At 38.9% G+C, this 21,429-nt stretch overlaps 1 protein-coding gene and 1 long non-coding RNA gene across 3 annotated transcripts in view; one reads left to right on the top strand and one right to left on the bottom strand.

Moving 5' to 3' along the window:
• Nucleotides 1-8,786: 8,786 nt before the first annotated feature.
• Nucleotides 8,787-21,429, top strand: part of MYOT (myotilin) — a 56,760-nt gene continuing 44,117 nt past the window's right edge. Inside the window, exon 1 of one of the 2 annotated variants that reach the window (XM_087709506.1) lies at nucleotides 8,787-8,987. Coding sequence is in view for 1 of the 2 variants with exons in the window: in XM_087709505.1 (XP_087565631.1) it covers nucleotides 15,131-15,148 (18 nt within the window). In the remaining variant the exon portion in view is untranslated. Of the gene's footprint in view, nucleotides 8,988-15,066; nucleotides 15,149-21,429 lie in introns of those variants that run through there. The other variant, XM_087709505.1, reaches the window with a different exon arrangement.
• On the bottom strand, nucleotides 13,997-17,445 carry LOC148048064 (uncharacterized). The gene is made up of 4 exons (XR_015695958.1): nucleotides 17,342-17,445; nucleotides 16,842-16,966; nucleotides 14,893-14,973; nucleotides 13,997-14,239 (listed from the first exon to the last, which is right to left on the bottom strand). It is a non-coding gene; the product is annotated as an uncharacterized LOC148048064 (long non-coding RNA).

Genomic DNA, 21,429 nt, shown 5'->3' with positions numbered 1-21,429 from the left:
CTTTCCATAGAGTTTCAAATCATCCATATATAATAAATGCGAAATCTTTTCAGCTTCTTTGGCTGTTTGGTAGCCTAATTTCATTTTTTTTTAAGATTACTGATAGTGGGTTCATAAAAATTATTATTATTATTATTATTATTATTGATATTAATATTGATATTAATATTGATATCAATATCAATATCAATATCAATATCGATATCGATATCAATATCAATATCAATATCAATATCAATATCAATATCAATATCAATATTAATATTAATATTAATATTAATATTAATATTAATATTAATATTAATATTAATATTAATATTAATATTCCAGTTCTCTCCTGTTTTCTGAAATTTCAAGGAGGTACACATGGGAAGTACCTCAGCTTCCTGCCTTTTTTCCTTTGCTAAGTCCAATGCAATAGCTAAAACACCATCCAAAGTTACATAAAGTGTTTTTCTCCTTATTCTGTGGGCCCTTCCTTTGCTCTCCTCCTATTCCCTAATGTATTTGCCCGAGTCTCCTAACTTTTCACAACTTATTTATAGAACATTCAGTGAGCAGAAGAAATACTTCTGCTTGTGGAAAGTCAGCCTTGGACATGCTCCATCAAAAGTTAAGCTAGAAAAATAAAGGCCAATCTTACAATCATGTAAAATGAGGAATTTATTTGGGAGCAATCAAGAAAAGTCCCTTCACAAAAACAGAGAACTGTGTCTTTATAACAACAACATTATGACACTTCTTGAAGAAAATCAGAGTGGATGCATTAACAAACATTGATAGTGGTCACAAAGGAAAAATAAAAACTTATTAGAAATAATTTCAGGAAAATTAACTGAAAGAAGATTCTTCCAAAACTGTTAGGCATCCAAAAAGTTTTGTTCTGTTGTCCAGGATTAAAATTGCAAGAGATTTCAGTGCAATAAATACCTAGGAGTAGAGATGTTATATCACGAAGTAAGGCTAAAGGGAAGTCTGGTGGAATAATCCAGACCAGGTGCAAGTAATGGAACAGCATTTTTCCTTTCCAGTGATTTCCACACAGTGACAGGAGACACCAAGTGCAAGTCAATTCTACACATTTTTCTTCTTAAAAGCAAAAAGGTGTGACATCATCTGGGTCAATGGGTCTTGAGCTTCTAAAGCGCTCAAGAGAGACAATTATATTAAAGCAAGGTAGTCATATCTTTGATTTTAATTATAACATTGAAACATAGATTTAAGGTTAAGCAGGCCTATATTTAGCACTATTTTATAATAATGTAGACCTGGATAAAATTTATCTTCATGCTAATAATGTAATCTTCATTCATTTCCTCTCAATTAAAAATAGAATATTAAGATTGTTTTTCTTTCTAGGGATAGATACCACACATTGCTTCTATGGACATACTTATGTCAGTTTGAAGACAACAGTTTTTGTTTTATGTAGCTTTTATATAAGATATAATACTAACTAGATACTCTGCTAACAGGCTCAAAATTGTCAAGATGTTATATGTCACATTACAGTCAAAGCTCTTACACTCTTCACCCAAACACCAACCTTATATGCATTCAAACAAGAGCAAACTTTGAAAGCAGTGTCACATCCACCATCTTCTCTGTTTGCACACCCATGCGTGTGCACATACACAAACACACACATACTGTGGATGCTCCTGCATTCTACCTTAATTACAGAGATTTTCTTCTCACTGCATAATAAAATTTCCTGGGGTTAGTCAAAGGACATTTATACAGAGCAAGATGATCGAGGCAATTTTACCCATTTACCGTAACTGCACAAGTGACACTGCTGTCATGTACATGAATGCATGATTATGTAGGTTCTCTTCCTGGGTCGTACCACATTCTTTTATAGAAGAGATCTGTAACATGCCGCTCCTGCCAGTCCTGATGGGATGGGTAGATGAAAACAAAGAAACAAACACAATATCTGCAATAGACATACAAAATTTCATAGCCAAGGGAGCCAGCCAACATTGTCTGAAGACACTTCCATGATCATGTGCCAGCAAGACTATCTGCCGAGGTGCATGGAACGCTGTTACCTTCCCACTGATGTGGTACCTATTTATCTACTTGCATTTGCATTTTTTTGAACTGCTAGGTGGGTAGGAGTTGGAACAGGAACTTACCCCATTGCGTGGCCCTTGAGACTTGAACCTGGGCTGCAAGCTTTCCAGCTGACAAGCTTAGCATTTTTAACCGCTAAGCCATTGTACCCCTTATAAGTTACTTAAAAGAAATAAAATATAAAATGTAATAAAATATTATTCTATACTAAATGAAAAAAAGATATTATTTTATATCAGCATGCTATACCAATACAACTGTTTATGTTTTTATGTTATAAAAAGTTTTTAAGCAGAGATTGGATAACTATTTGTCTGAAATAGTATAGGGTTTCCTGCCTAAGCAGGGGTTTGGACTAGAAGATCTCCAAGGTCCCTTCCATCTCTGCTATTCTATTCTATTCTATTCTATCTCTGAAACCATACCAAATAGGCAATAGTACAGTAGCATAACACAACAGCTATGAGAAAGTATGACTTGTAAAAAGGGTCTGTATTTTTTTCATCTGGCATATTTTGCAAATATGATAATCTGGCTGGAAGCTAAAAAAACAAACAAACACCTCACTGGTTTTAACAGTGTAGGAGACTCTCCATGCAGAGTTACAGTGGATTAGCAAGAATTCAGGGATATGCTGACATTTCTCCAATTAGCAGCAGGTATTTCTGCACATGTTTAGTTGACATTACTTTAAATGACAACAGGAAATGCATCGGATAGGTGAAAAGGTTTGGATCTTAGAATAGCCTGGGAACAGATATAAAACAGATACTAAATTCAGAGGCTGCCAGAAAACATGCCTGTCAGATCATTTGGTGAAGGGAAGAATTTCTTGAAATAAAGGTGTTAGTATATAATATTTAGACCAGTTGTGTTACGAAATTGCACTCCTGGGACCGCTTAGGGTTTCCGCTGAAGGTTCTATCATACATTAACTGTTGTGCTCATGGGAACCAAAGAATTTTCCAGCCTATGAAACTGCTCTTATATACCAATGAATTCAATCAGCACACAGCCTGTATCATTTCCAACATCTTCATTGCTATTGTCTTGGGTTACAGTTTTATGTTTTAGTTATTCATCTAGTATTTTTTTCCTTTAGAAATCATAATGGCAAAAAGAGCTGAAGCTCAAAGGCAGACTTTTACTATACTTTTTAGTATACTGACCAGTCTAGAAACAGTCTTCAAATAACAACTGGTCATTTTATAATTGTTCAGATTATGACAGCCACAGAAAGGCCTGTGTAAATGATCACGAAACCCCCCCACCCCCCCCCCATGGTCATGTGACTGCATGCCAGGAAGGTCAGCTTTACAATTGGCTGTAGTGTTTCATAGTCATATAACCGTGGTTTATAATTTTTTTGCTGGTTTCTAGAAAAATGTCAATTCAAATGGACATTTGCGAGACCGCCTACTGCCACACACCTCCCAATGGCCGATAAGATCGCACAGGGTGGGCCTTCTTCAGGTGCCGTCAGCCAGCCAGACAATGTCGACTGGCGGCTCCCCGGAGGAGGGCCTTCTCTGTAGCCGCTCCGACCCTATGGAATGAACTACCCCCAGAGATCCGGACCCTCCCCACTCTCATGGCCTACCGAAAGGCTATTAAAACCTGGCTATTCCGGCAGGCCTGGGGCTGTTGACCTCATGAATGAGGTCCAGCCCCGACTAGATTGGGTGCATGATGAGGTTTTAATCTGTCTTCTATGTTTTTTAATTCTTTATTTTTATATTTACTTTCTGTAAGCCGCCCAGAGTCCTTCGGGATTGGGCGGCCTATAAATCTATTCAATCAATCAATCAATCAATCAATCAATCAATCAATCAAATGAAGGAGTTTACTTAAAAACCACAACATTCACTTAACAACTGTAGTATTAATGACATTCAGTGACCACTGAGAAAATGCCCCCAAAATTACTTCTGGTGATATGAGTGCCTCGTCTTACTACTGTAACAACTTAACAACATAATTTCAGTCTCAATTATAGTCATAAGTCAAGGACTTACCTGTAGCAAACTTACGTGAGAATTGCTAGTTCAAGGGGCATAAACAAACGATGAGGTTTCTAGTGAAAGCATGGGAAAAAATGCATGGGAAAGGAAATTACAGGTAGTCCTTGACTTATAACCATTGGTTTAGCAACCATTCAAAGTTACAACAGTACTGAAAAAAGTGATCCGTGACCATTTTTCACCCTTAAGACTGTTGCAGCATCCCCATAATCAAATATACATTCGCTTCTGACAAGCAAAATCAATGGTGAACCAGATTCACTTAACAACCGTGTTACTAATTTAACCACTGCAGTGATTCACTTAACAACTGTGGCAAGAAAGGTCATAAAATGGGGGGGGGGAGAATTAACTTAATAATTGTCTTGTTTGGCAGCAAAAATGCTGGGTGCAATGTGGTCATAAGTCAAGGATGCTGTTATGTATGCTATTATCAGATTAATGAAAAAGAGGACATTTTGGATAAATGATCATAAAATTTATTCTACCTTGTATTATTTTGCCATTGTTACAGTGAATGGATTTCACATATGTTGCTCAGCCTATTCAATGTAAATTAAAATGAGATCCAGATTTTAATCTGTTTTTTAGACTAACCTCATTGTTAAAACTTGGATGTACCCTCATCCAGAATCTCTTTGTAGTTTTGGCAATCATTCATTTGTTCTTTGGAACATAAAATAGAAAAGATTGCCAAAGCCCAATAGAGCCTCAAATGATGCCAATTAATGAATAGATTTTTAGAAACCATCAGTTTCCTACCATATTTCAAGACATGAAAGTCTTTAGTGGCTTTCAAAAAGACATATAAAAGATTCATAAAAGGAAGCTGGTGAGATATATTTCTGATAAAATTTCAGATGTATATCCAGCAATATTCTGTTACTGCCTTCTTTATTTTGGTTTATGGTACATGATTCCATCTAGAAACTGGTAATATATAAATTAAGTAAATGAAACAAACAAATTTCTGGTCTTAACATTATTTTGGTGTATGATGACCAAGCCTATTTTTAGTTTCTATGTCTTTTGGTTTCAACAAAAATTTGAAAGAGTTCTTACACATACACATAAATATGTCTAAAACACAGGTGTCAAACTTGCGGCGTCACATTGCTGTCACATGACGTATCGTGACTTTTTCGGAGCTGGGGTGGGTGTGGCCTATGTATGACGCATCCGGCCTGCTGGCCGCCAGTTTGAAACTCCTGGTCTAAAAAAATAAGTCTGAAGATCTTCCAAAAGAAATACCTTCATCTTTTGGAGATGTTTATTTTTTTAAGCTTCTAATTTTTTAAAATTAATTATTGTTCCTGTAGAAGGACTATATTTTCATGAGGTGTTGTTGATCAAAAAATAAAGTCATTTCATACAAAACCCTAAGGAAGTCAAGAAGAGGAAAAGGCAAACGAGAGTCTCATATATCCAGACCGAAGACCAGCTGCTTTTTTTCTCCTACCCTGTGAAAAGTTCGGGATGGTTTAAATAGTTGTTCGTTTCTAGCCATCCTCACATTCATGTCAATGTCAAAAGTTCACCCTGTAATTATGATGCCAGGAGGTGAATGACAGTTGAAATTCTTTGTCCCAGACAATTCTGCCACAGGAGCTGAGTGAATCTTGCACTGGAAGGAGGAAGAATTGCTCAAGTGACCTGTATATTCTTCTAGGCTCTTCATTCAGGCATAAAAAATATTCAAGAGGATAGAGTCTAATGGTGAGCCCGCCCCCACTCCCCAGCAAAAGGCAGCTGCAACTCACCTTTGACATGTATGGATCATGTCAGCGTAGACAAATGTGGGGAGAAAATTCTTGGTGGTTCGCACACTGGTTGGAAAACATGTAATTTAGCCTGCCAGGATAACTTAGGAAGTCACCGGCTGAAGTTTGTAGGACAAAAGAATCTGCTCTAGGATGGGCTAAGAAGTGAGCTAAACAGAAATTATTCAATCAGGAGAAATTAATGTAGGAAAGCAGCAAAGGGAAAACAACCAATAATGAAAGCAAATGAGTCCTATCAGATGAAGACATTTTGCACATGGATTAATGATGTTTAAAGTTCAGAAACCGTATTAGGTTTGTGTTTTTAAAGAAAATGCTGGAAATGCTTATTTTTTGAAAAGGGTTGTCTTTTGGAGTCAGTTTTGGATGGAAGACATACCATCTGTCCTGAAAAAGAATTACTTTTAAATCCTTTGAGATGGACTCTAAAAAATGACTAAGACGTCTGTGTGGGTTTAGAAGAGCCATATAAAGGCAATAGGAGGCAAAGAATGATGCTAAATGGGCCTTAGTAAGAGAAGATGGTTAGATCAGTGAGATTTATTCTGACATTGATGGCAAGTGGAAATAATTTGTTTTCCTTCTAACATCACTGAAGGAACTATGGATGCTATTCACTTTCCACTTACGTTTTGACAGCAATCTCAGCAATTCTTCAGGTCAAGATATCGGAGGAACAGCCAGGCTGGGTCAGACTAAAAACCAAATCTAATCCAGCATTTTTGTTTCTTCTACAACTAATGAGAACTTTACTAGTAAGATGCAAGTCCAATGCTATTTTGCCCTAGCAATTGGGAGTCAATATATATGAGTAGCAGAGATAATAGACTTATGAGGTCAAGTAGGGTTTGATCATTGAACTCCTTGGATTTTTATAATCCCCTTTTAAATCCAACAGGGTAGTGACCATTACACAGCTTGTGGTTGTGAGTTCCGTTGTTTATTTATAGATAACTATGTGCTGTGTCAAGAAGCAGTCTTTCCCCATCTGCGGGATGGATCCCTACCAACTTTACATCAATCATTATTCCCACCCTTCTCTCCTACAACTGTCTCACAGGGGTAGCTGCTCAAGCTAAGACACACAGATACTCTTCTCTGCACAAACCATCTATTCAGACTAGAACTTACTACCCACTGATTCCAGGACTCTCCCCATCCACTCCATTTGGCCTTAGTTGAGGTTAACTCAACCCTTCTCATTATTCTCTCACTCCAGGTGTGGTACCCTCTCACTCAAGTACAATCAAATATTCTGCTATAACGCTTCCCTTCCTATTCAAATCTAGGATTAGCACCATTCATAGATGAAAAATGTCAGCAGTGCTCACTGCAGATGGATGGCACTTATTTAAGAGAAATCACAATATACAATTCTCAGATCTACCCTAAGGAATCAGATGTCAATACCTCAATGAAACAGTATCATTTAATAACTTTTACACATGCATAATTCAAGCAAACTCATGATGCGTACTGATTGGCACAGGTATTCCCATTACACGGAATGTATCTATCAAATTAAAAATGAAAAGTTTGAGCTGCATTTATAGGTAATCATCAAGTTAGAACAATTGATTCAGTGACTGTTCAAAGTTATGAGAGTACTGAACGAAGGAAACTTATAGCAATAGCAATAGCAGTTCGACTTATATACCGCTTCATAGGGCTTTCAGCCCTCTCTAAGCGGTTTACAGAGTCAGCATATCGCCCCCACAGTCTGGGTCCTCATTTTACCCGCCTCGGAAGGATGGAAGGCTGAGTCAACCTTTGAGCCGGTGAGATTTGAACCGCCGAACTGCAGTTAACAGTCAGCTGAAGTGGCCTGCAGTACTGCACTCTAACCACTGCGCCACCTTGGCTCTTATAACGGGTCCTCAGAGTTCCAGCTGACCCAGCATCCCCGTGATCTCACAAATATGGGGTAAACAATTGCAATTTACGTAAATGGAAAAATAAGTTGAGCAAGCATATAAACCTATAGAGCGCCAATGTTTACTAAAGATGAGAAGGTAGCCAGAGAAATATTAAAACTTGCAAATTCAATAGAAATTGAATTTGCAAGTTTTAACATTTGCAACTTTCCATGATGTTGCAATATGTATGTATATATGAATATATTAAAGCATGGGTATCAAACTCACGGTATCACATTGCTGTCACGTGACATTTTGTGACATTTTTCCTCTTTGCATAGCTGGGGTGGGTGTGGCCTGCCCATCTGTTTGACACCCCTTTATTAAAGGGAGTCTATAAATATTATGATGTGGTGTTTTTTTAATATATACCACTTTAGCCTCTTATCAGATGAATTTGCTGTGGTCTCAGAAACAAAATCTTGATGCAATATTTCTCATATCATCTTACACTGACTACACATTATACTAAGGTATATTCCTGCAATTATGGTTTACTCAACAAATCCTAAGTTCGCAAAGTGAATATCCAGAGTTTCCTGATAATAGACTCATATCATGTTCTGTGTTCATTTTTTAAAAGAATAATTCATATCTAAGATCACAATTAGATTTTAACATGTCACAGTTACATGTTTAAGTTCTAACAACTTTACAACTGAATCACTGTTAATTTCTGAGCTTCCATTTATGGACAAATAAGTGCAAAATTGGTTGAACGTTGTTTTTTTCCCCTCACTGTGCCTGTTTCTTTTAGAAGAAGACTGGCTAACAGTCTCTGCTGTTCTATATGCCCATGTGATCCATCTTGATTAGAGACCACGTCATATAGAATTTCATAGGAAATGGCTCCACAGTCAAGGTTTGGCAATAACAGCCCAGGCCTTGCTGTTTTGTCTCATAATCTTGAGTCAGCTGACAAAAAAGCCGAAATCTGAGCAGACCTTGAGGTCACTTCCTCAATTTATCCCTAAGTGATTAGTGTGACACCCAGAAGCTCAAGGGTCCACCAAGAGCTTAGCCTCAGCACAGAAGATTTGAAAATTTGTAGGGAGAGATTTATAAGCCACCTTGTTCAAGGAGATAGATGAGTTTCACCAGGGATACTCACGGTGGCACCGCAAAAGTCTTTGAATAGACTTTGGGGTTTGTGTTGTTTTTTTCTTTTTAACTGCTTATAAAACGAACAGGTAGGTAAACAGCATGGAATGTTTTCGTTGAGCTAAGCAAGATCGATCAGTGTTACACGCTAGCATTCATTCTGGGGTTTTCGAGGCGCTGGCTGCCTTTCCTGCTTCTTACGGATTGTGTGGCTCTTGTTTGTCTGCTCAAGCGCCATTGCAGCCTGTCCGAACGCTTGCGTGTGTTGAAAGAAAGACATCTGTTTTAGCACTGCACTTGAACTGCTTGACAAGGCCAGTCGATTTATACTCCATCAGCTGCTTCTATATTAAATGCTACACACGTAGGTAAAATTAGAAATTAATCGGATCGGATTTCCAAGGATAGATTCTGCTATACTTCCCCAGACAGACGGGGCTCCGTGGCCTGAGCTTTCCAGCATTAAAAGGGAGATGGCTTGGCAGAGACGGAGAAGGCCTCTGCTATTCCGTTAATCCCAGAAATCCACATCCCCTTGCTATCAAAACGCCTTGTTACGTTCAATGTGTTTGCAACACATTTTGAGGCACATCAGAAGAATCCTCAAAAGATATGATGTGGTCCAAGGCCACATATAAATGTGCTGCTCTTATAAGAAAGGTAACTTTAAAAAAAATAAAGCATCCCAGAAGGAATCAGCATATCTGACGAAAGAATGGTTTTACTTTTCAAACTATTTGGCGTTGGAAATGAGACTTTGGGGTCAGCGTTGCCAGGTTTAAAAACTCCAAAGTGGCTGGGAGGATTAATGTAGTTACACAACAGTCGGATTGGCACTTTTATGATTGCAGCCACAGGTTCTATTCTTAGCTTCCCCTCTGAAAGGATGAGTTACAATATCCATAATTTTCAGTAACTGCTAGTTGTAGTGATAGGAATTGTAGTTTAACATTTCTTTAGGAAGGGAAGGGGGACGGGGGGATGAGATATTCCATTATCTTGTTTTGTACTTTCAGGAGGCAAAATGAGAGCAAAGTTTTATATTTTTAGCAGATTTTATCGAATGTTTACTTGCAATGGGAAATCGCTATAAATTCGACCTGTGGCTGGATGAAATGGGTGTAGATTTCAATTCCCTTTAAGGCATGTACATTAACATTGTCCCTATTTGACAAAAGTAGGAGCTTTTTAATCCATCTGAAGTTTTGTCTTTTTATTTTTCGAGCTAGTAATAGATAGAGATAATTTTTAAACAAAATGTTTTATACATATATCAGATGAGATTGAATTCAGCAGTGTGCCTGCTGGCTTTTGATTATTAAGCCATTTTCCAATACTAATATAAGGACTGCCGCAAAATAAATAATATATTCACAAAGGAATCTTGGATTAAACTCGGAACAGGAGACCTCCATGAAATTTTCTGGAACAGAAAAATACCCAAAGAGGTTGCCTATTGGCAGCTGATGAGATGCTTGCAAGAGTTTCCTTCGTGTTCAGCCTTTTTTCATAATTCTCTGAAGCAGAAGATAACATTACTGCAATATGCTATGTGTAAAATCCACTCTCGGCAGCTTCTTAGAAGCTGAGCAGGTGCTGTTTATGCTCATTTAGCAAATGTGAATTATGGGGAACATATTATTTACCTTCTGCAGAAACAGTTCTGGTTTTCTAATTTCCTGTGCAAGCCAAGGAACCTGATATACCATTTGAAAGCCCTCTACTGTATAGCTTGCATCTACATTAAATTTTGTCTCAAATGTTTGCAGCGTTAAGGGTTGAAGTTTGACCCACATAACTGGCATAGGCATTGGACTACCAAGCTAAGAGCGACATATTACTGCAAAATGGGAAGTGGAGCCTGTGAATAGGGCTGTTCGGTTTTGAGCCAGAATATGGAGCTGTGATTTTCAGTTACAAGAGCTTAAGGAGAGTCCTGCAGAACCTGGCTTGGATTAAACCAGTATTCTGGCCAAGCACATGCTGAAAGGTGGTAGATCAGATATCAGATAACTAGATATCTCCTATCCCAAGATGATTTATTTATTGTGGAAGTAAAATGTTTACAACTCGGAAATGGACTTACACTCTAAATGTTAAATGCCTACCTCCCCATGTTGTAGAATATTATTGTAGTTTTGTGTCCAGCAAGTATCAGTGATAAAAGATTCTGTCACCACGATACAAGGAAGATGTTGAGGCTCTAGAAAGAGTGCAGAGAAGAACAACAAAGATGATTAGGGGACTGAAGGCGAAAACATATCAAGAACAGTTGCAGGAATTGGGTATGTCTAAGTTAATAAAAGAAGGACTAGGGGAGACATGGTCCAATATTTGAGAAGCTTCCACAAAGAAGAAAGGGTAAGCTATTCTCCAAAGCACCTGGAAACACGACAAGAAGCAGTGGGTGGAAACTAATCAAGGAGAGAACCAACCTAGAACTAAGGAGAAATTTCCTGACAGTAAGAGCAATTCATCAGTGGGATGACTTGCCTCCAGAAATTGTGGGTGCTCCAACACTGGAGGTTTTTAAGAAGAGATTGGACAACCACTTGTCAGGAGGTTAGACTAGAAGACCTCCAAGGTCTCTTCCAACTCTGTTATTCTGCTTTTGTTTTTTTGAAGGTTAAGGAAAAGAAGAGGCTACTATGTATATTTTGGAAAGAAAGTAGAACTCCTAACTGTTCCTACTGGCTGAACCTCATTTTAGCTAGAGGTTTAGCTATGCCCCCCTCACAGATTTCCTGATAGCCCATACAGATAGTTCTCGACTTAACAACCATTTGTTTAGTGACCAAAGTTGCAATGGCTCTGGGAAAAAAATGACTTATGACCATTTTTCACACTTACAAGTATTCCAATGGTCACAGGATCAAAATTCGGATGCTTGGCAATTGGCATGCATTTATGATGGTTGCAGTGCCCTGGAGTCATGTGATCCCATTCTGATAAGCAAAGTCAAGGGGGAAGCCTGAGCCACTTAACAACCATGTTACTAACTTAACAACTGCAGTTATTCACTTAACAACTGTGACAACAAAAGTAAAATGAGGCAAAGCTCACGTGACAACTTCGTTGCTTAAGAGAAATTTTGGGCTCAAGTTGAGGACTACCTGTATATATTATTTGTTATCCTAATCCACTTCTCTGTCCCTAATCATTACTTTACAAATTCTCTCCCTCTTTCTCTCTCTGTGTGTAATTGAGTTTCGCCTATGAACTGTGGACTTTGTTCTAACACTTGCATCAAAAATTGTAGGACTATATTTAAGACAGCAAAGGATTACCTTCTCCCAAATAGTTATAAATGTAACTAGTAAGCACAGGGTGACACAAAAAGTGGCAGGAGAAGACAGATTTGGCCATATTATGTGGCCTACAGTAAATAATAGCAGTAGCAGTAGCACTTACATGCCGCTTCATAGTGCTTTACAGCCCTCTCCAAGCGGTTTGCAGAATCAGCATATGGTCCCCAACAATCTGGGTCCTCATTTTACTGACCTCAGAAGGATGGAAAGCTCAGTCAACCTTGAGCCGGTCAGAATCGAACTGTTTGTAGTCAGTAGAATTAGCCTGCAATACTGTATTCTAACCACTGTGCCACCATTAAAACATTTCTATTTTTAGTATAATAATTTTTAATGTCAATAAAGATATTTTAAAAGCACTATAGGTTAGATATGTACACATACTCACAACATTGTGAGTTTTTCATGCCCTCTGTTTTGTTTTCTTGCATTCTTTTTTTATTTATTTTCATAATAAAATAAAAAACTGTACTGCCAGGAAAATGAGCTTTTTTACCATCTTTTACATTACATGAGGATGGGTTTTGTTGCAGTCTAGAACACTTGCTATCATAAAAGAATATCTTATATTGTTTCTGGACATCTGAAAGCTGAAAACTTGATGGACATTTGTAACAAAATTAGCTACAGTGGTTTCAGGTTAAGAATCACTTTGTTGAATATCTATGGAGCAATGGTGGGTTTCAAAATTTTTAGAACCTCTTCTGTAGGTGTGGCCTGCTTTGTGGGAGTGGCTTTCCAGCCATGTGACTGGGTGGGAGTGGCTTGCCAGCCATGTGACTGAGTGGGAGTGGCTTGCCAGCCATGTGACTGGGTGGGCATGGCCAACTTGTAAAATGTGGTGAAACTCACTTAACAATACTCTTGCTTAACAACCAAAATGTTGGCTCAGAAACTCTGGCATTTGAAGCACGCAAGTCTTAAAGCCGTCAAGTTACAAGACCCTTGCACCCCTAACCCTTTGGGAAAAAAAACCAGAGGTGTTCAAACTTGACAGTTTTAAGACTTGTGAACTTCAACTCCCAGAATTCCTCCTCTCGCACTTCATCTTGATGATGTGCGGACGGGCCGGGGGAGGGAGCTGGAACCGGTTCTAAATGGCACTGTAGATTTGTGGAACCTCTTCTATAGAAGAGGTTAGAACTGGCAGGAACTCACTCCTGCTATGGAGATTCTCAATCATCCAGGTCATGGTTGTCCCAAAAGTGTTTTTTTCAAGAGGCAACCGGACTTTGTTTTTGTTACGTAAGCATAAGACATTACGCTTTTCATCCAAGAAGCTTCTGAAGAGCTGAAGAAGCTTCTTGGATGAAAATCAAATTGTCTTCAAAGAAAAATCAGAAATCCTAGTTGCCTCTTGAAAAAAACACCTTCAGGGATCCCTTTGTTAGTTTGTATCAGATCTAGATATAAATATTTGGTAGCAAGGTAGATGTCTTCTAATTGCATTCTTACCCTACTATTCAATTACAATTCAAATGATTGTGAGGGCAGGGACAGGTTCCAGTCCTTTAAACCTATCTCCCTCTGGCTACTTAAGATTGTCCTGTAGAAGGTTTATATGGTGATGAATGCAATTATGAGTAAGAGAGCAGTCCGGCCTACCCAAAATTGCATTGGTGAAATGGGTGATCATATAGATTGCTAAATAAATAAACAAAATAAAGGAGACAGAGGTGTGCCCCATTCTTAAGAACCCAGCACTGGATAGTGCTAGAAAATGTTAGATTGCAGCTTCAGAGGATTGTAGAGGACAAACATTACCTGAACTTTTTCAGTTGCGTTTCAAACCAAGTTAAGAGATGGAATTGATTGCAATTGTTGATGACCTCTGGAAGAGTTGCAATGTTGGTGGTACAATTGTCCTGACTGTCCTTGATCTCTCAGTGGCATTTGATGCCATTACCCATGGTACCCTTGTGTAGTATTTGCAGGGATTAGAAGTAGAAGACTGACGATGCAGTAGTTTTCTTCCTTTCTCAGCAGTTGATGTTGATTGCAGGGGCCCTAATTTATGTGGTACTATTGGATTTCTGATTGAATGAGGAAAAGAATATGGAATCCCAGGATTGTATTATTATTGTATACCCCAATCTTTAAGTGTCTAAAACTGAGACAAAATCAGAACTTTCAAAAATCCTTACATATTCATATCCTATTATTATCCTAAAATACATATTACATATCCTTACATATTCACTCAGATCCAGGAATATGATTTAGAATAATTTATTAAAACTATATTATAACAATGTAGTATCAAGTTTTTAAACAGCCTATGCATATAAATATTCAACCTTCATTGCAAAAGGCATCAGAATTGCTACATGTTGCAATGTGATTTCCCAAATTCATCATATCCAGTGGAATATTTTGAAATTAAACGACGATTATTCAACACTATCTGCTGAATACGACAGAAAGCTGCTGTCTTCCTTATCAGGAAGCTATAGAAATTCCTTTTCACATTCTACACTACGAGGAGAAATGCTGGCTGCTTAACAGTTTTAAAAGATTGTCTGCCTTTCAGATGTCTGACAAAGCCCCCATGGACCCTCCATAATATTTTCTTAACCCTCTCTGTATTACTTTTGTCCCCATCTTGGAGATAACATAATTGTGGAAACATCTCAGCTATTCAGGTAGTCGTCATTATTGTTTCTATCAACACATGATCGGTATGTACCTTATAATATTCCCGGTGTTGGATTGCAAAGGTCCTCTCTCTTCATCTGGCAGAGTCTAATTCCGTCATCTTCACTAATGTCTAAAATTACACCAAGTAAAGGTTGCGATTTACGTGGAACACACTGAGCTTGCTAAAAAGACTCCCTTAGGTACAGAGGATGGTATTTTTTTCAAGGACATGACCAGGACACAATACCAAGGCTACTGCCAAAGCAAAACAGAAACTTCTGGCATTCATGGACGTGGAAAGACAGGCCAGTTTTGTTTCTCAGTATTTGTATAATGTATATTTTGTTCCGTTAGATGGGTAGTGCTTCTCTTGAACAATGTGAACGTGCTCCAGAAGCAATTGCAATCAACTAAGCGCAAGCTTCTGCTGCTTTGCTTGTTGACAGTGTATTTAACGTCTAAAATTAGAAACTGAAGTCTGCCAGGAAGGCATATCCTGTAATGCAGCAATGGAAGTCTTATTCCTTCACAATAAACATGTGGAGCAAGCTATGGGTGTTCCAGGTTCCAGGATTTAGATTTGAAGCTCTCAAGGCTGCCCATCCCTATCTTAAGATGCCCTCTGAGCATGTGGGAGTGCTCTCTCCACATGCTCAGAGGACATCTTAAGATAGGGATGGGCAGGCTTGAGAGCTTCAAATCTAAATCCTGCTACTTTAATATGTTAACCTGGAACACCCATTAGGCATTTGCATTAGTTTATATTGTTGCTATTATAGTAGAAGAGAGACTGCACTAGGAACAAACTCTGGGCATTAAAATGAACTTTGCTCTAAAATCTCTATCTAGATTCTAAAGCTGTCAAAGTCGCGGCCCGTGGGCCAGATGTGTCATGCGCCAGCCATGACCCCACCCAGTTTAGCGGGGGGGGAGTCCCAATATGTAACGTGATGACAATGTGAGGACGCAAGTTTGACAGCCTTGCTCTAAAGCATCTATTTAGGCTTGGCAAAAAAAAAGTTTAATACATGTAACAGAACATCTGATTTGGCTTTTATTCTTTCTTTTGGAATGCACCATAGGACACAGGTAGTCTTTGATGTACCTCCATTTGTTTAGCAACCATTTGAAGTTACAACTGCACCGAAAAAAGTGACTTATGACTGGTCCTTGCACTTATGAACAGGGCAGTATCCCCATGGCCACATGATGAAATTGTGGGTCCTTGGCAACCAACATGGATTGACCAAGGCTGTAGGGTAGTGATGGTGAATCTTTTCGGCACCCAGTGCCCAAACGGACTGTGTGCACACCGGAGCTCCAGAAACCTGTACGCATGCGCGCATCGGCCAGCTGGTCTTCTTGTTTCCGGCACATGCATGCAGGCTGGCCAGCCGGTCTTTTTTGCACGTTGCAACTCCCGAAACTCAAAGACCAGCTGGCCGGGACAGGCATGCATGGGTGGCATGCGCACTGGCCACCTGCTCTCCTGGTTTCTGGCGCCCACATGCATGCCAATCAGCTGGTCTTTGCATGTACTGGAGCCCAGGAAACCCAAAGATCAGCTGGCAATGGCGCGCATGCCCACAGAGAGGGCTCTGTGTTCCACCTTTGGCACGCGTGCCATAGGCTCGTCATCCTGGCTGTAGGGTTTCAGGGTAATGTGATTACCATTTGCAACCTTTCTGACAAGCAGCCAGTGGGGGTGACAGGATTCACTTAACGACCATGTGACTCATTTAACAAGTGCAGTGATTCACTTAACAACCATCGTAAAAAGTCATAAAATTGGAACACTCACTGTATAACCAACCTGCTTAGAAATGGAAATTCCAATCCCAATTGTGGCCATACGTCGAGGACTGCCTGTTATTTGTAACACTTCGTAAAAAATATATATATATGGAAGGTTCATCCGAGAGAGTTATTTTACTTTTGGCGTATTATAGCTTCATTGTGTTCAAAGAGGAAAATTCAAAGAAAAGCAGAAAGACTTACCAGCAAAGATCTGTGCAGAGCAGAAGGATCTTTTCCTTTATAAAATTTACCTGGGAAGGAATTAAAATTCCCACCCAACTCAGGTGCAGTGGTCCCAATCTGGCCGAGGCCCCCATGATCTTCATCTAAGAAAGATACAAATAGTCAGTTTACCTGTGTACTGCACAATGAACGTGGTAGGTATTTTTAGAAGCCCTGGAGAGAAGCCCATCAGTCAGTGTGGGTAATGCAAGGCTGGAGAAGGCTAAAAGATTGAATCTTCATAATATTATACTTTAAAAAAGCAATTGAAAATTTTGCCAACTAAATATAAGCAGAGAATGGTCCAGGATAAGTTTTCATCTCTCTTTAATGCTCTACTACAATGAGACTCCACTATACAAAGGAAGACCAACAATGAGGTACTACTATCCAAAAGAAGACCAAGCCCCTTGCTCCTCTGTACTATAAACTCTCCACCCTGATTTCACAGGAAAAGTCTCCCATATGAGTTCATTTACTGTTGCTGAAAGCATCTCCAGGAATTAAGTCATGTGCAGTTGTGAAACAAAGTAGATCTGAGCCCAAATTTGCTTGTAGGGTGCCTAATTCATTTGGAACCCAGTACTTCGACTTAATTAAATCTGAGGGCATGGATTGTGTTGATATTTATCTGTAAGGCTGTATTCCTGCTATGGTAAGAATCCTGCTTCAAACTAAAGCATCCCTCCCATTTGTCGATGGATTGCCAGTTGGGCAAAAATAGTAGGTGATCTGAGAATAATACCCATCCCTCAGGGGAAAGAGCTCTGGCGTTAGTGCTATGCTACCCCATCTAGTGAGAATGGAAAATAGTACAGCAAATAGCTGACCTTGGGCTCAGAAGCTAAACAGGGTCAGGCCTGGTTAGGACTTGTAAAGACTGAGAAGTAAAGCAATGGCAAAAAAACACTTCTATATTCTGTCAAGAAAGCTTCACGGTCATTCGAAATTGAGATACTAAATGTTACAACGTCAAAAGGGATAGAAAATAGTACGGGATGTTGATATCAATGTCTGAAGCTAGGACAATTAAAGAGACATTTTAAGACTCTTTGAGCTTGGTTGTTTGCTTTCAGACATTTCATTACCTCACTAGGTAACATCATGAGTGTTACATCCCACTCTGAAGCTTAGTTGTGGTCCGCCGGGAGCCAGCAGAGCTGGCAGCAGAGTCAGACAGTGAGGAGGTTCGGGAGGAACATGGGCCAGTCCTGAGGGTTTAGGAAAGCTCAGGCTCTGCGTCAGAGGCAGAGAGGGAGTTAGACAGCAGTGAGGCAGAAGAACAGCTAGAGCCTGTTCCTAGTGTGCGCATACACAGAGCTGCCAAAAGACAAGAACAAGTAAGAAAGCAGGGTTGAGTTCGGAGTAGAGCCACACCTTGGAGGTGATTGGCCCCTCCATAGGAAACAAAAGAGGAACAAACAGGGAGTGGGCTTTTTCAGGAAACAACGAACAGGGAGTGGGCTTTTGCAGGTTCATTCGGTCATTTTAAGATTGGCAAGTTCTGTGTGTGACTTTAAGAGACTCTGTGCCAAGTTTACCTTGCCCTGGGTTTGGAAACTAGTTATCTGGCAGCGCTCTAAATGAGATAAGGTGCATGTGGATAAACATTGTTTACTAAAAGACTGTTTACTAAGCCTTGCTGACTGTGGACGAAAGGAATTCACGGATAAATAAAGAGGTTTTGCAGAGACCAAGACTTTGCTTCTTGCTTTCTAAGTGTTCTGAGTCAGAACACTTATTCACCAGCAATAGCAATTAGACTTATATATTGCTTTACAGTGCTCTCTAAGCAGTTTACAGAGTCATCCTATTGCCCCCAACAATTTGGATCCTCATTTTATCCACCTCGAAAGGATGGAAGGCTAAGTCAGCCTTGAGCCTAGTGAATTTGAGCTGCCAAATTGCAGGCAGCCGGCAGCCAATACAAGCAGCCTGCAATACTGCACTCTAACCACTGTGTCACCGTGACTCATGTATTTGCGTTAAATTAGGCAGAAATATTTAATGGTATTTTTGAATTTACCATAAATCCAAAGGGATGTTAAACCAGCCTTATTAGTTGATTTGTTTGGTCTGTAGATTAAAATTGGATTATTTTTAAAAGTAAACATGTGTGAAACTATTATTATTGCTATTATTATTCTAGCATCAAGTTTGTGTATTATGGTTGGGTTTGGTTTTGATCTTTTGTGCATTATCCAGTCACTGCTATGAGATGGGCAGTTATGTAAATTGCTTAAATAAATACATAAATCAAATTATACCATGGATAAATGTAGATTTACTTCTAGACCCAGAATTTGTGATGTTGACTATGGTTGTTAAATAACAACAACAACAACAACAACAACAACAACAACAATTGCAATACCTGGTGATGCATGAATTGAAGATAAACAGCAAGAAAAAATCACAAAATACCGGGACTTGCAAATTGAGGTTGAGCGACAGTAGAAAAAGCAATCGTGTGTTGTCCCAATTGTAATTGGAACCCTTGGAGCAATACCTAAAGGGCTACCTCGCTATTTGAAAATTCTAAATTTACCTGACTTGAACATTCTGACTCTACAAAAAACCATCCTACTTGGAACAACTTATATCCTCCGACGTTACCTTAACAGTTCCTAGATCCTTGGTTAGGACTTGAGCTGTTGAGCTACCAACCAGCCCCAAATGAACCAGATCTGAAAAACACCTAAAAATGATGAATGGATGACAACTGGAAGGACATTTTTTTATCCAAAAAGATAAAGAAAAAAGAAAAGGATCCTGGAAACTATAGGCCAATCACCTGTTTGCCAACAACATACAAGCTCCTTACTGGTATCATTGCAAACCAAATTTATGGATACTTGGAAAGAAATAACTTGCTTCCTGTAGAACAGAAAGGATGCTGCAAAAATTCAAGAGGAACAAAAGACCAATTGCTGACCGACAAACTAATCCTAAAGAATTCAAAGAAAAGACAAACTAACCTGTTCATGGCTTGGATAGACTATAAGAAAGCATTTGATTCAGTTCCCCATAGCTGGATCAAGAAATGCCTGAAAATCTTTGGCATCAGCAGCAACATACAAAAATTCATGGAAACTTCAATGAACCTCTGGAAAACAAAGCTTATAGCTAATGAAGAAGTACTAGATGAAGTTGAAATGAGGCATTTCCAGGGTGATTCCCTTTCACCCCTACTTTTTATACTCTCAATGCTACCACTGACAATCATTTTGAAGAAGATGAACTATGGATACAAACTTGCAAAGAAAGGACTGAAAATTTTGCACTTGGTGTACATGGATGATTTGAAGCTGTTTGGTAAAACAAAAGCTGGACTGAATTTATTAATTGAAAGCACAAAAGAATTTAGCCAAGATATTGGTATGCAATTTGGAATTGGCAAATGTGCAACAATGGCAACCAAAGCAGGCAAGGTCATAGAAGATGATGGAATAGAACTTGAGAATGAAGAAATGATAAAGGCAGTAAAACCAGAAGAAGGCTACAAGTACTTGGGGATTTTAGAGGCCTCTGATTTAATGCATAATAAAGTCAAGGAATTAACTTCAGCCAAGTACATTCGACGAATTCGCAAGATATTAAAGTCCAAATTGAGTGGAGGAAACATCATAAAAGCCATAAATACCTGGGCTATACCTGTGATCCGATACTCTGCAGGAATAATTGACTGGCCCAGATGGAGTTGGACAATTTAAACAGAAAAACATGGAAGCTTATGACAATGAATCATGCTTTGCACCCTAAAAGTGATGTTGACCGATTATACCTACCAAGAGCAGAGGGTGGTTGAGGACTCCTACAAGTAAAACAGACTGTGGAAGAAGAAAAACACAGCTTGAATGATTACATCCAGAAAAGTGAAGAACCAATAATTAAGGAAGTAAATAAAGGAGGCCTTTTAAAAACAACTAAGTTAAAAGCTGAATATAAGAAAGAAGTAATTGAGAAGCGAGCTGAAAATTGGAAAAACAATGCTATGCATAGCCAATACTTGAAAAGTATTGAAGGCAAAGCTGACCAAAAGCTAACTTGGAACTGGTTAAGATCAGGAGCACTGAAAAAAGAAACAGAAGGCTTTATTTTGGCAGCTCAAGAACAAGCCTTAGCCACAAACTACATGAAGGCAAAAATTCAACATGTTACCCCCAACAGCAAATGTCGCCTCTGTAATGAGAAAGATGAGATAGTTGACCACTTGATCAGTGGGTGCAGCAAAATTTCACAAACTGACTACCTTCAACGCCATGATCACATTGCTAAGATCATTCACTGGAAATTGTGTCAAAAGTTTGGATTTGAGTACAGCAAAAACCACTGGGAACATCAGGTTCAGAAGGTTTTAGAGAATGAGAAAGTCATGATCTTGTGGGACTTCAGAATTTAGATTGACAGGCACTTGGCCCACAACACACCTGACATAACAATAGTTGAAAAAAAAAAGTATGGTTCATTGACATTGCAATACCTAGAGATGCATGAATTGAAGATAAACAGAAAGAAAAAAATCACAAAGTACCGGGACTTGCAAATTGAAGTTGAGCGACTGTGG

This window comes from Thamnophis sirtalis, unplaced genomic scaffold (genome assembly GCF_051295495.1).
Source record: "Thamnophis sirtalis isolate CommonGarterSnake01/CBP01778 unplaced genomic scaffold, rThaSir2_p1.2 scaffold_3, whole genome shotgun sequence".
Classification (NCBI taxonomy): Eukaryota; Metazoa; Chordata; class Lepidosauria; order Squamata; family Natricidae; genus Thamnophis; species Thamnophis sirtalis.
Note: the sequence above shows the minus strand (reverse complement) of the source record. Positions and strands in the feature narration are given on the sequence as shown.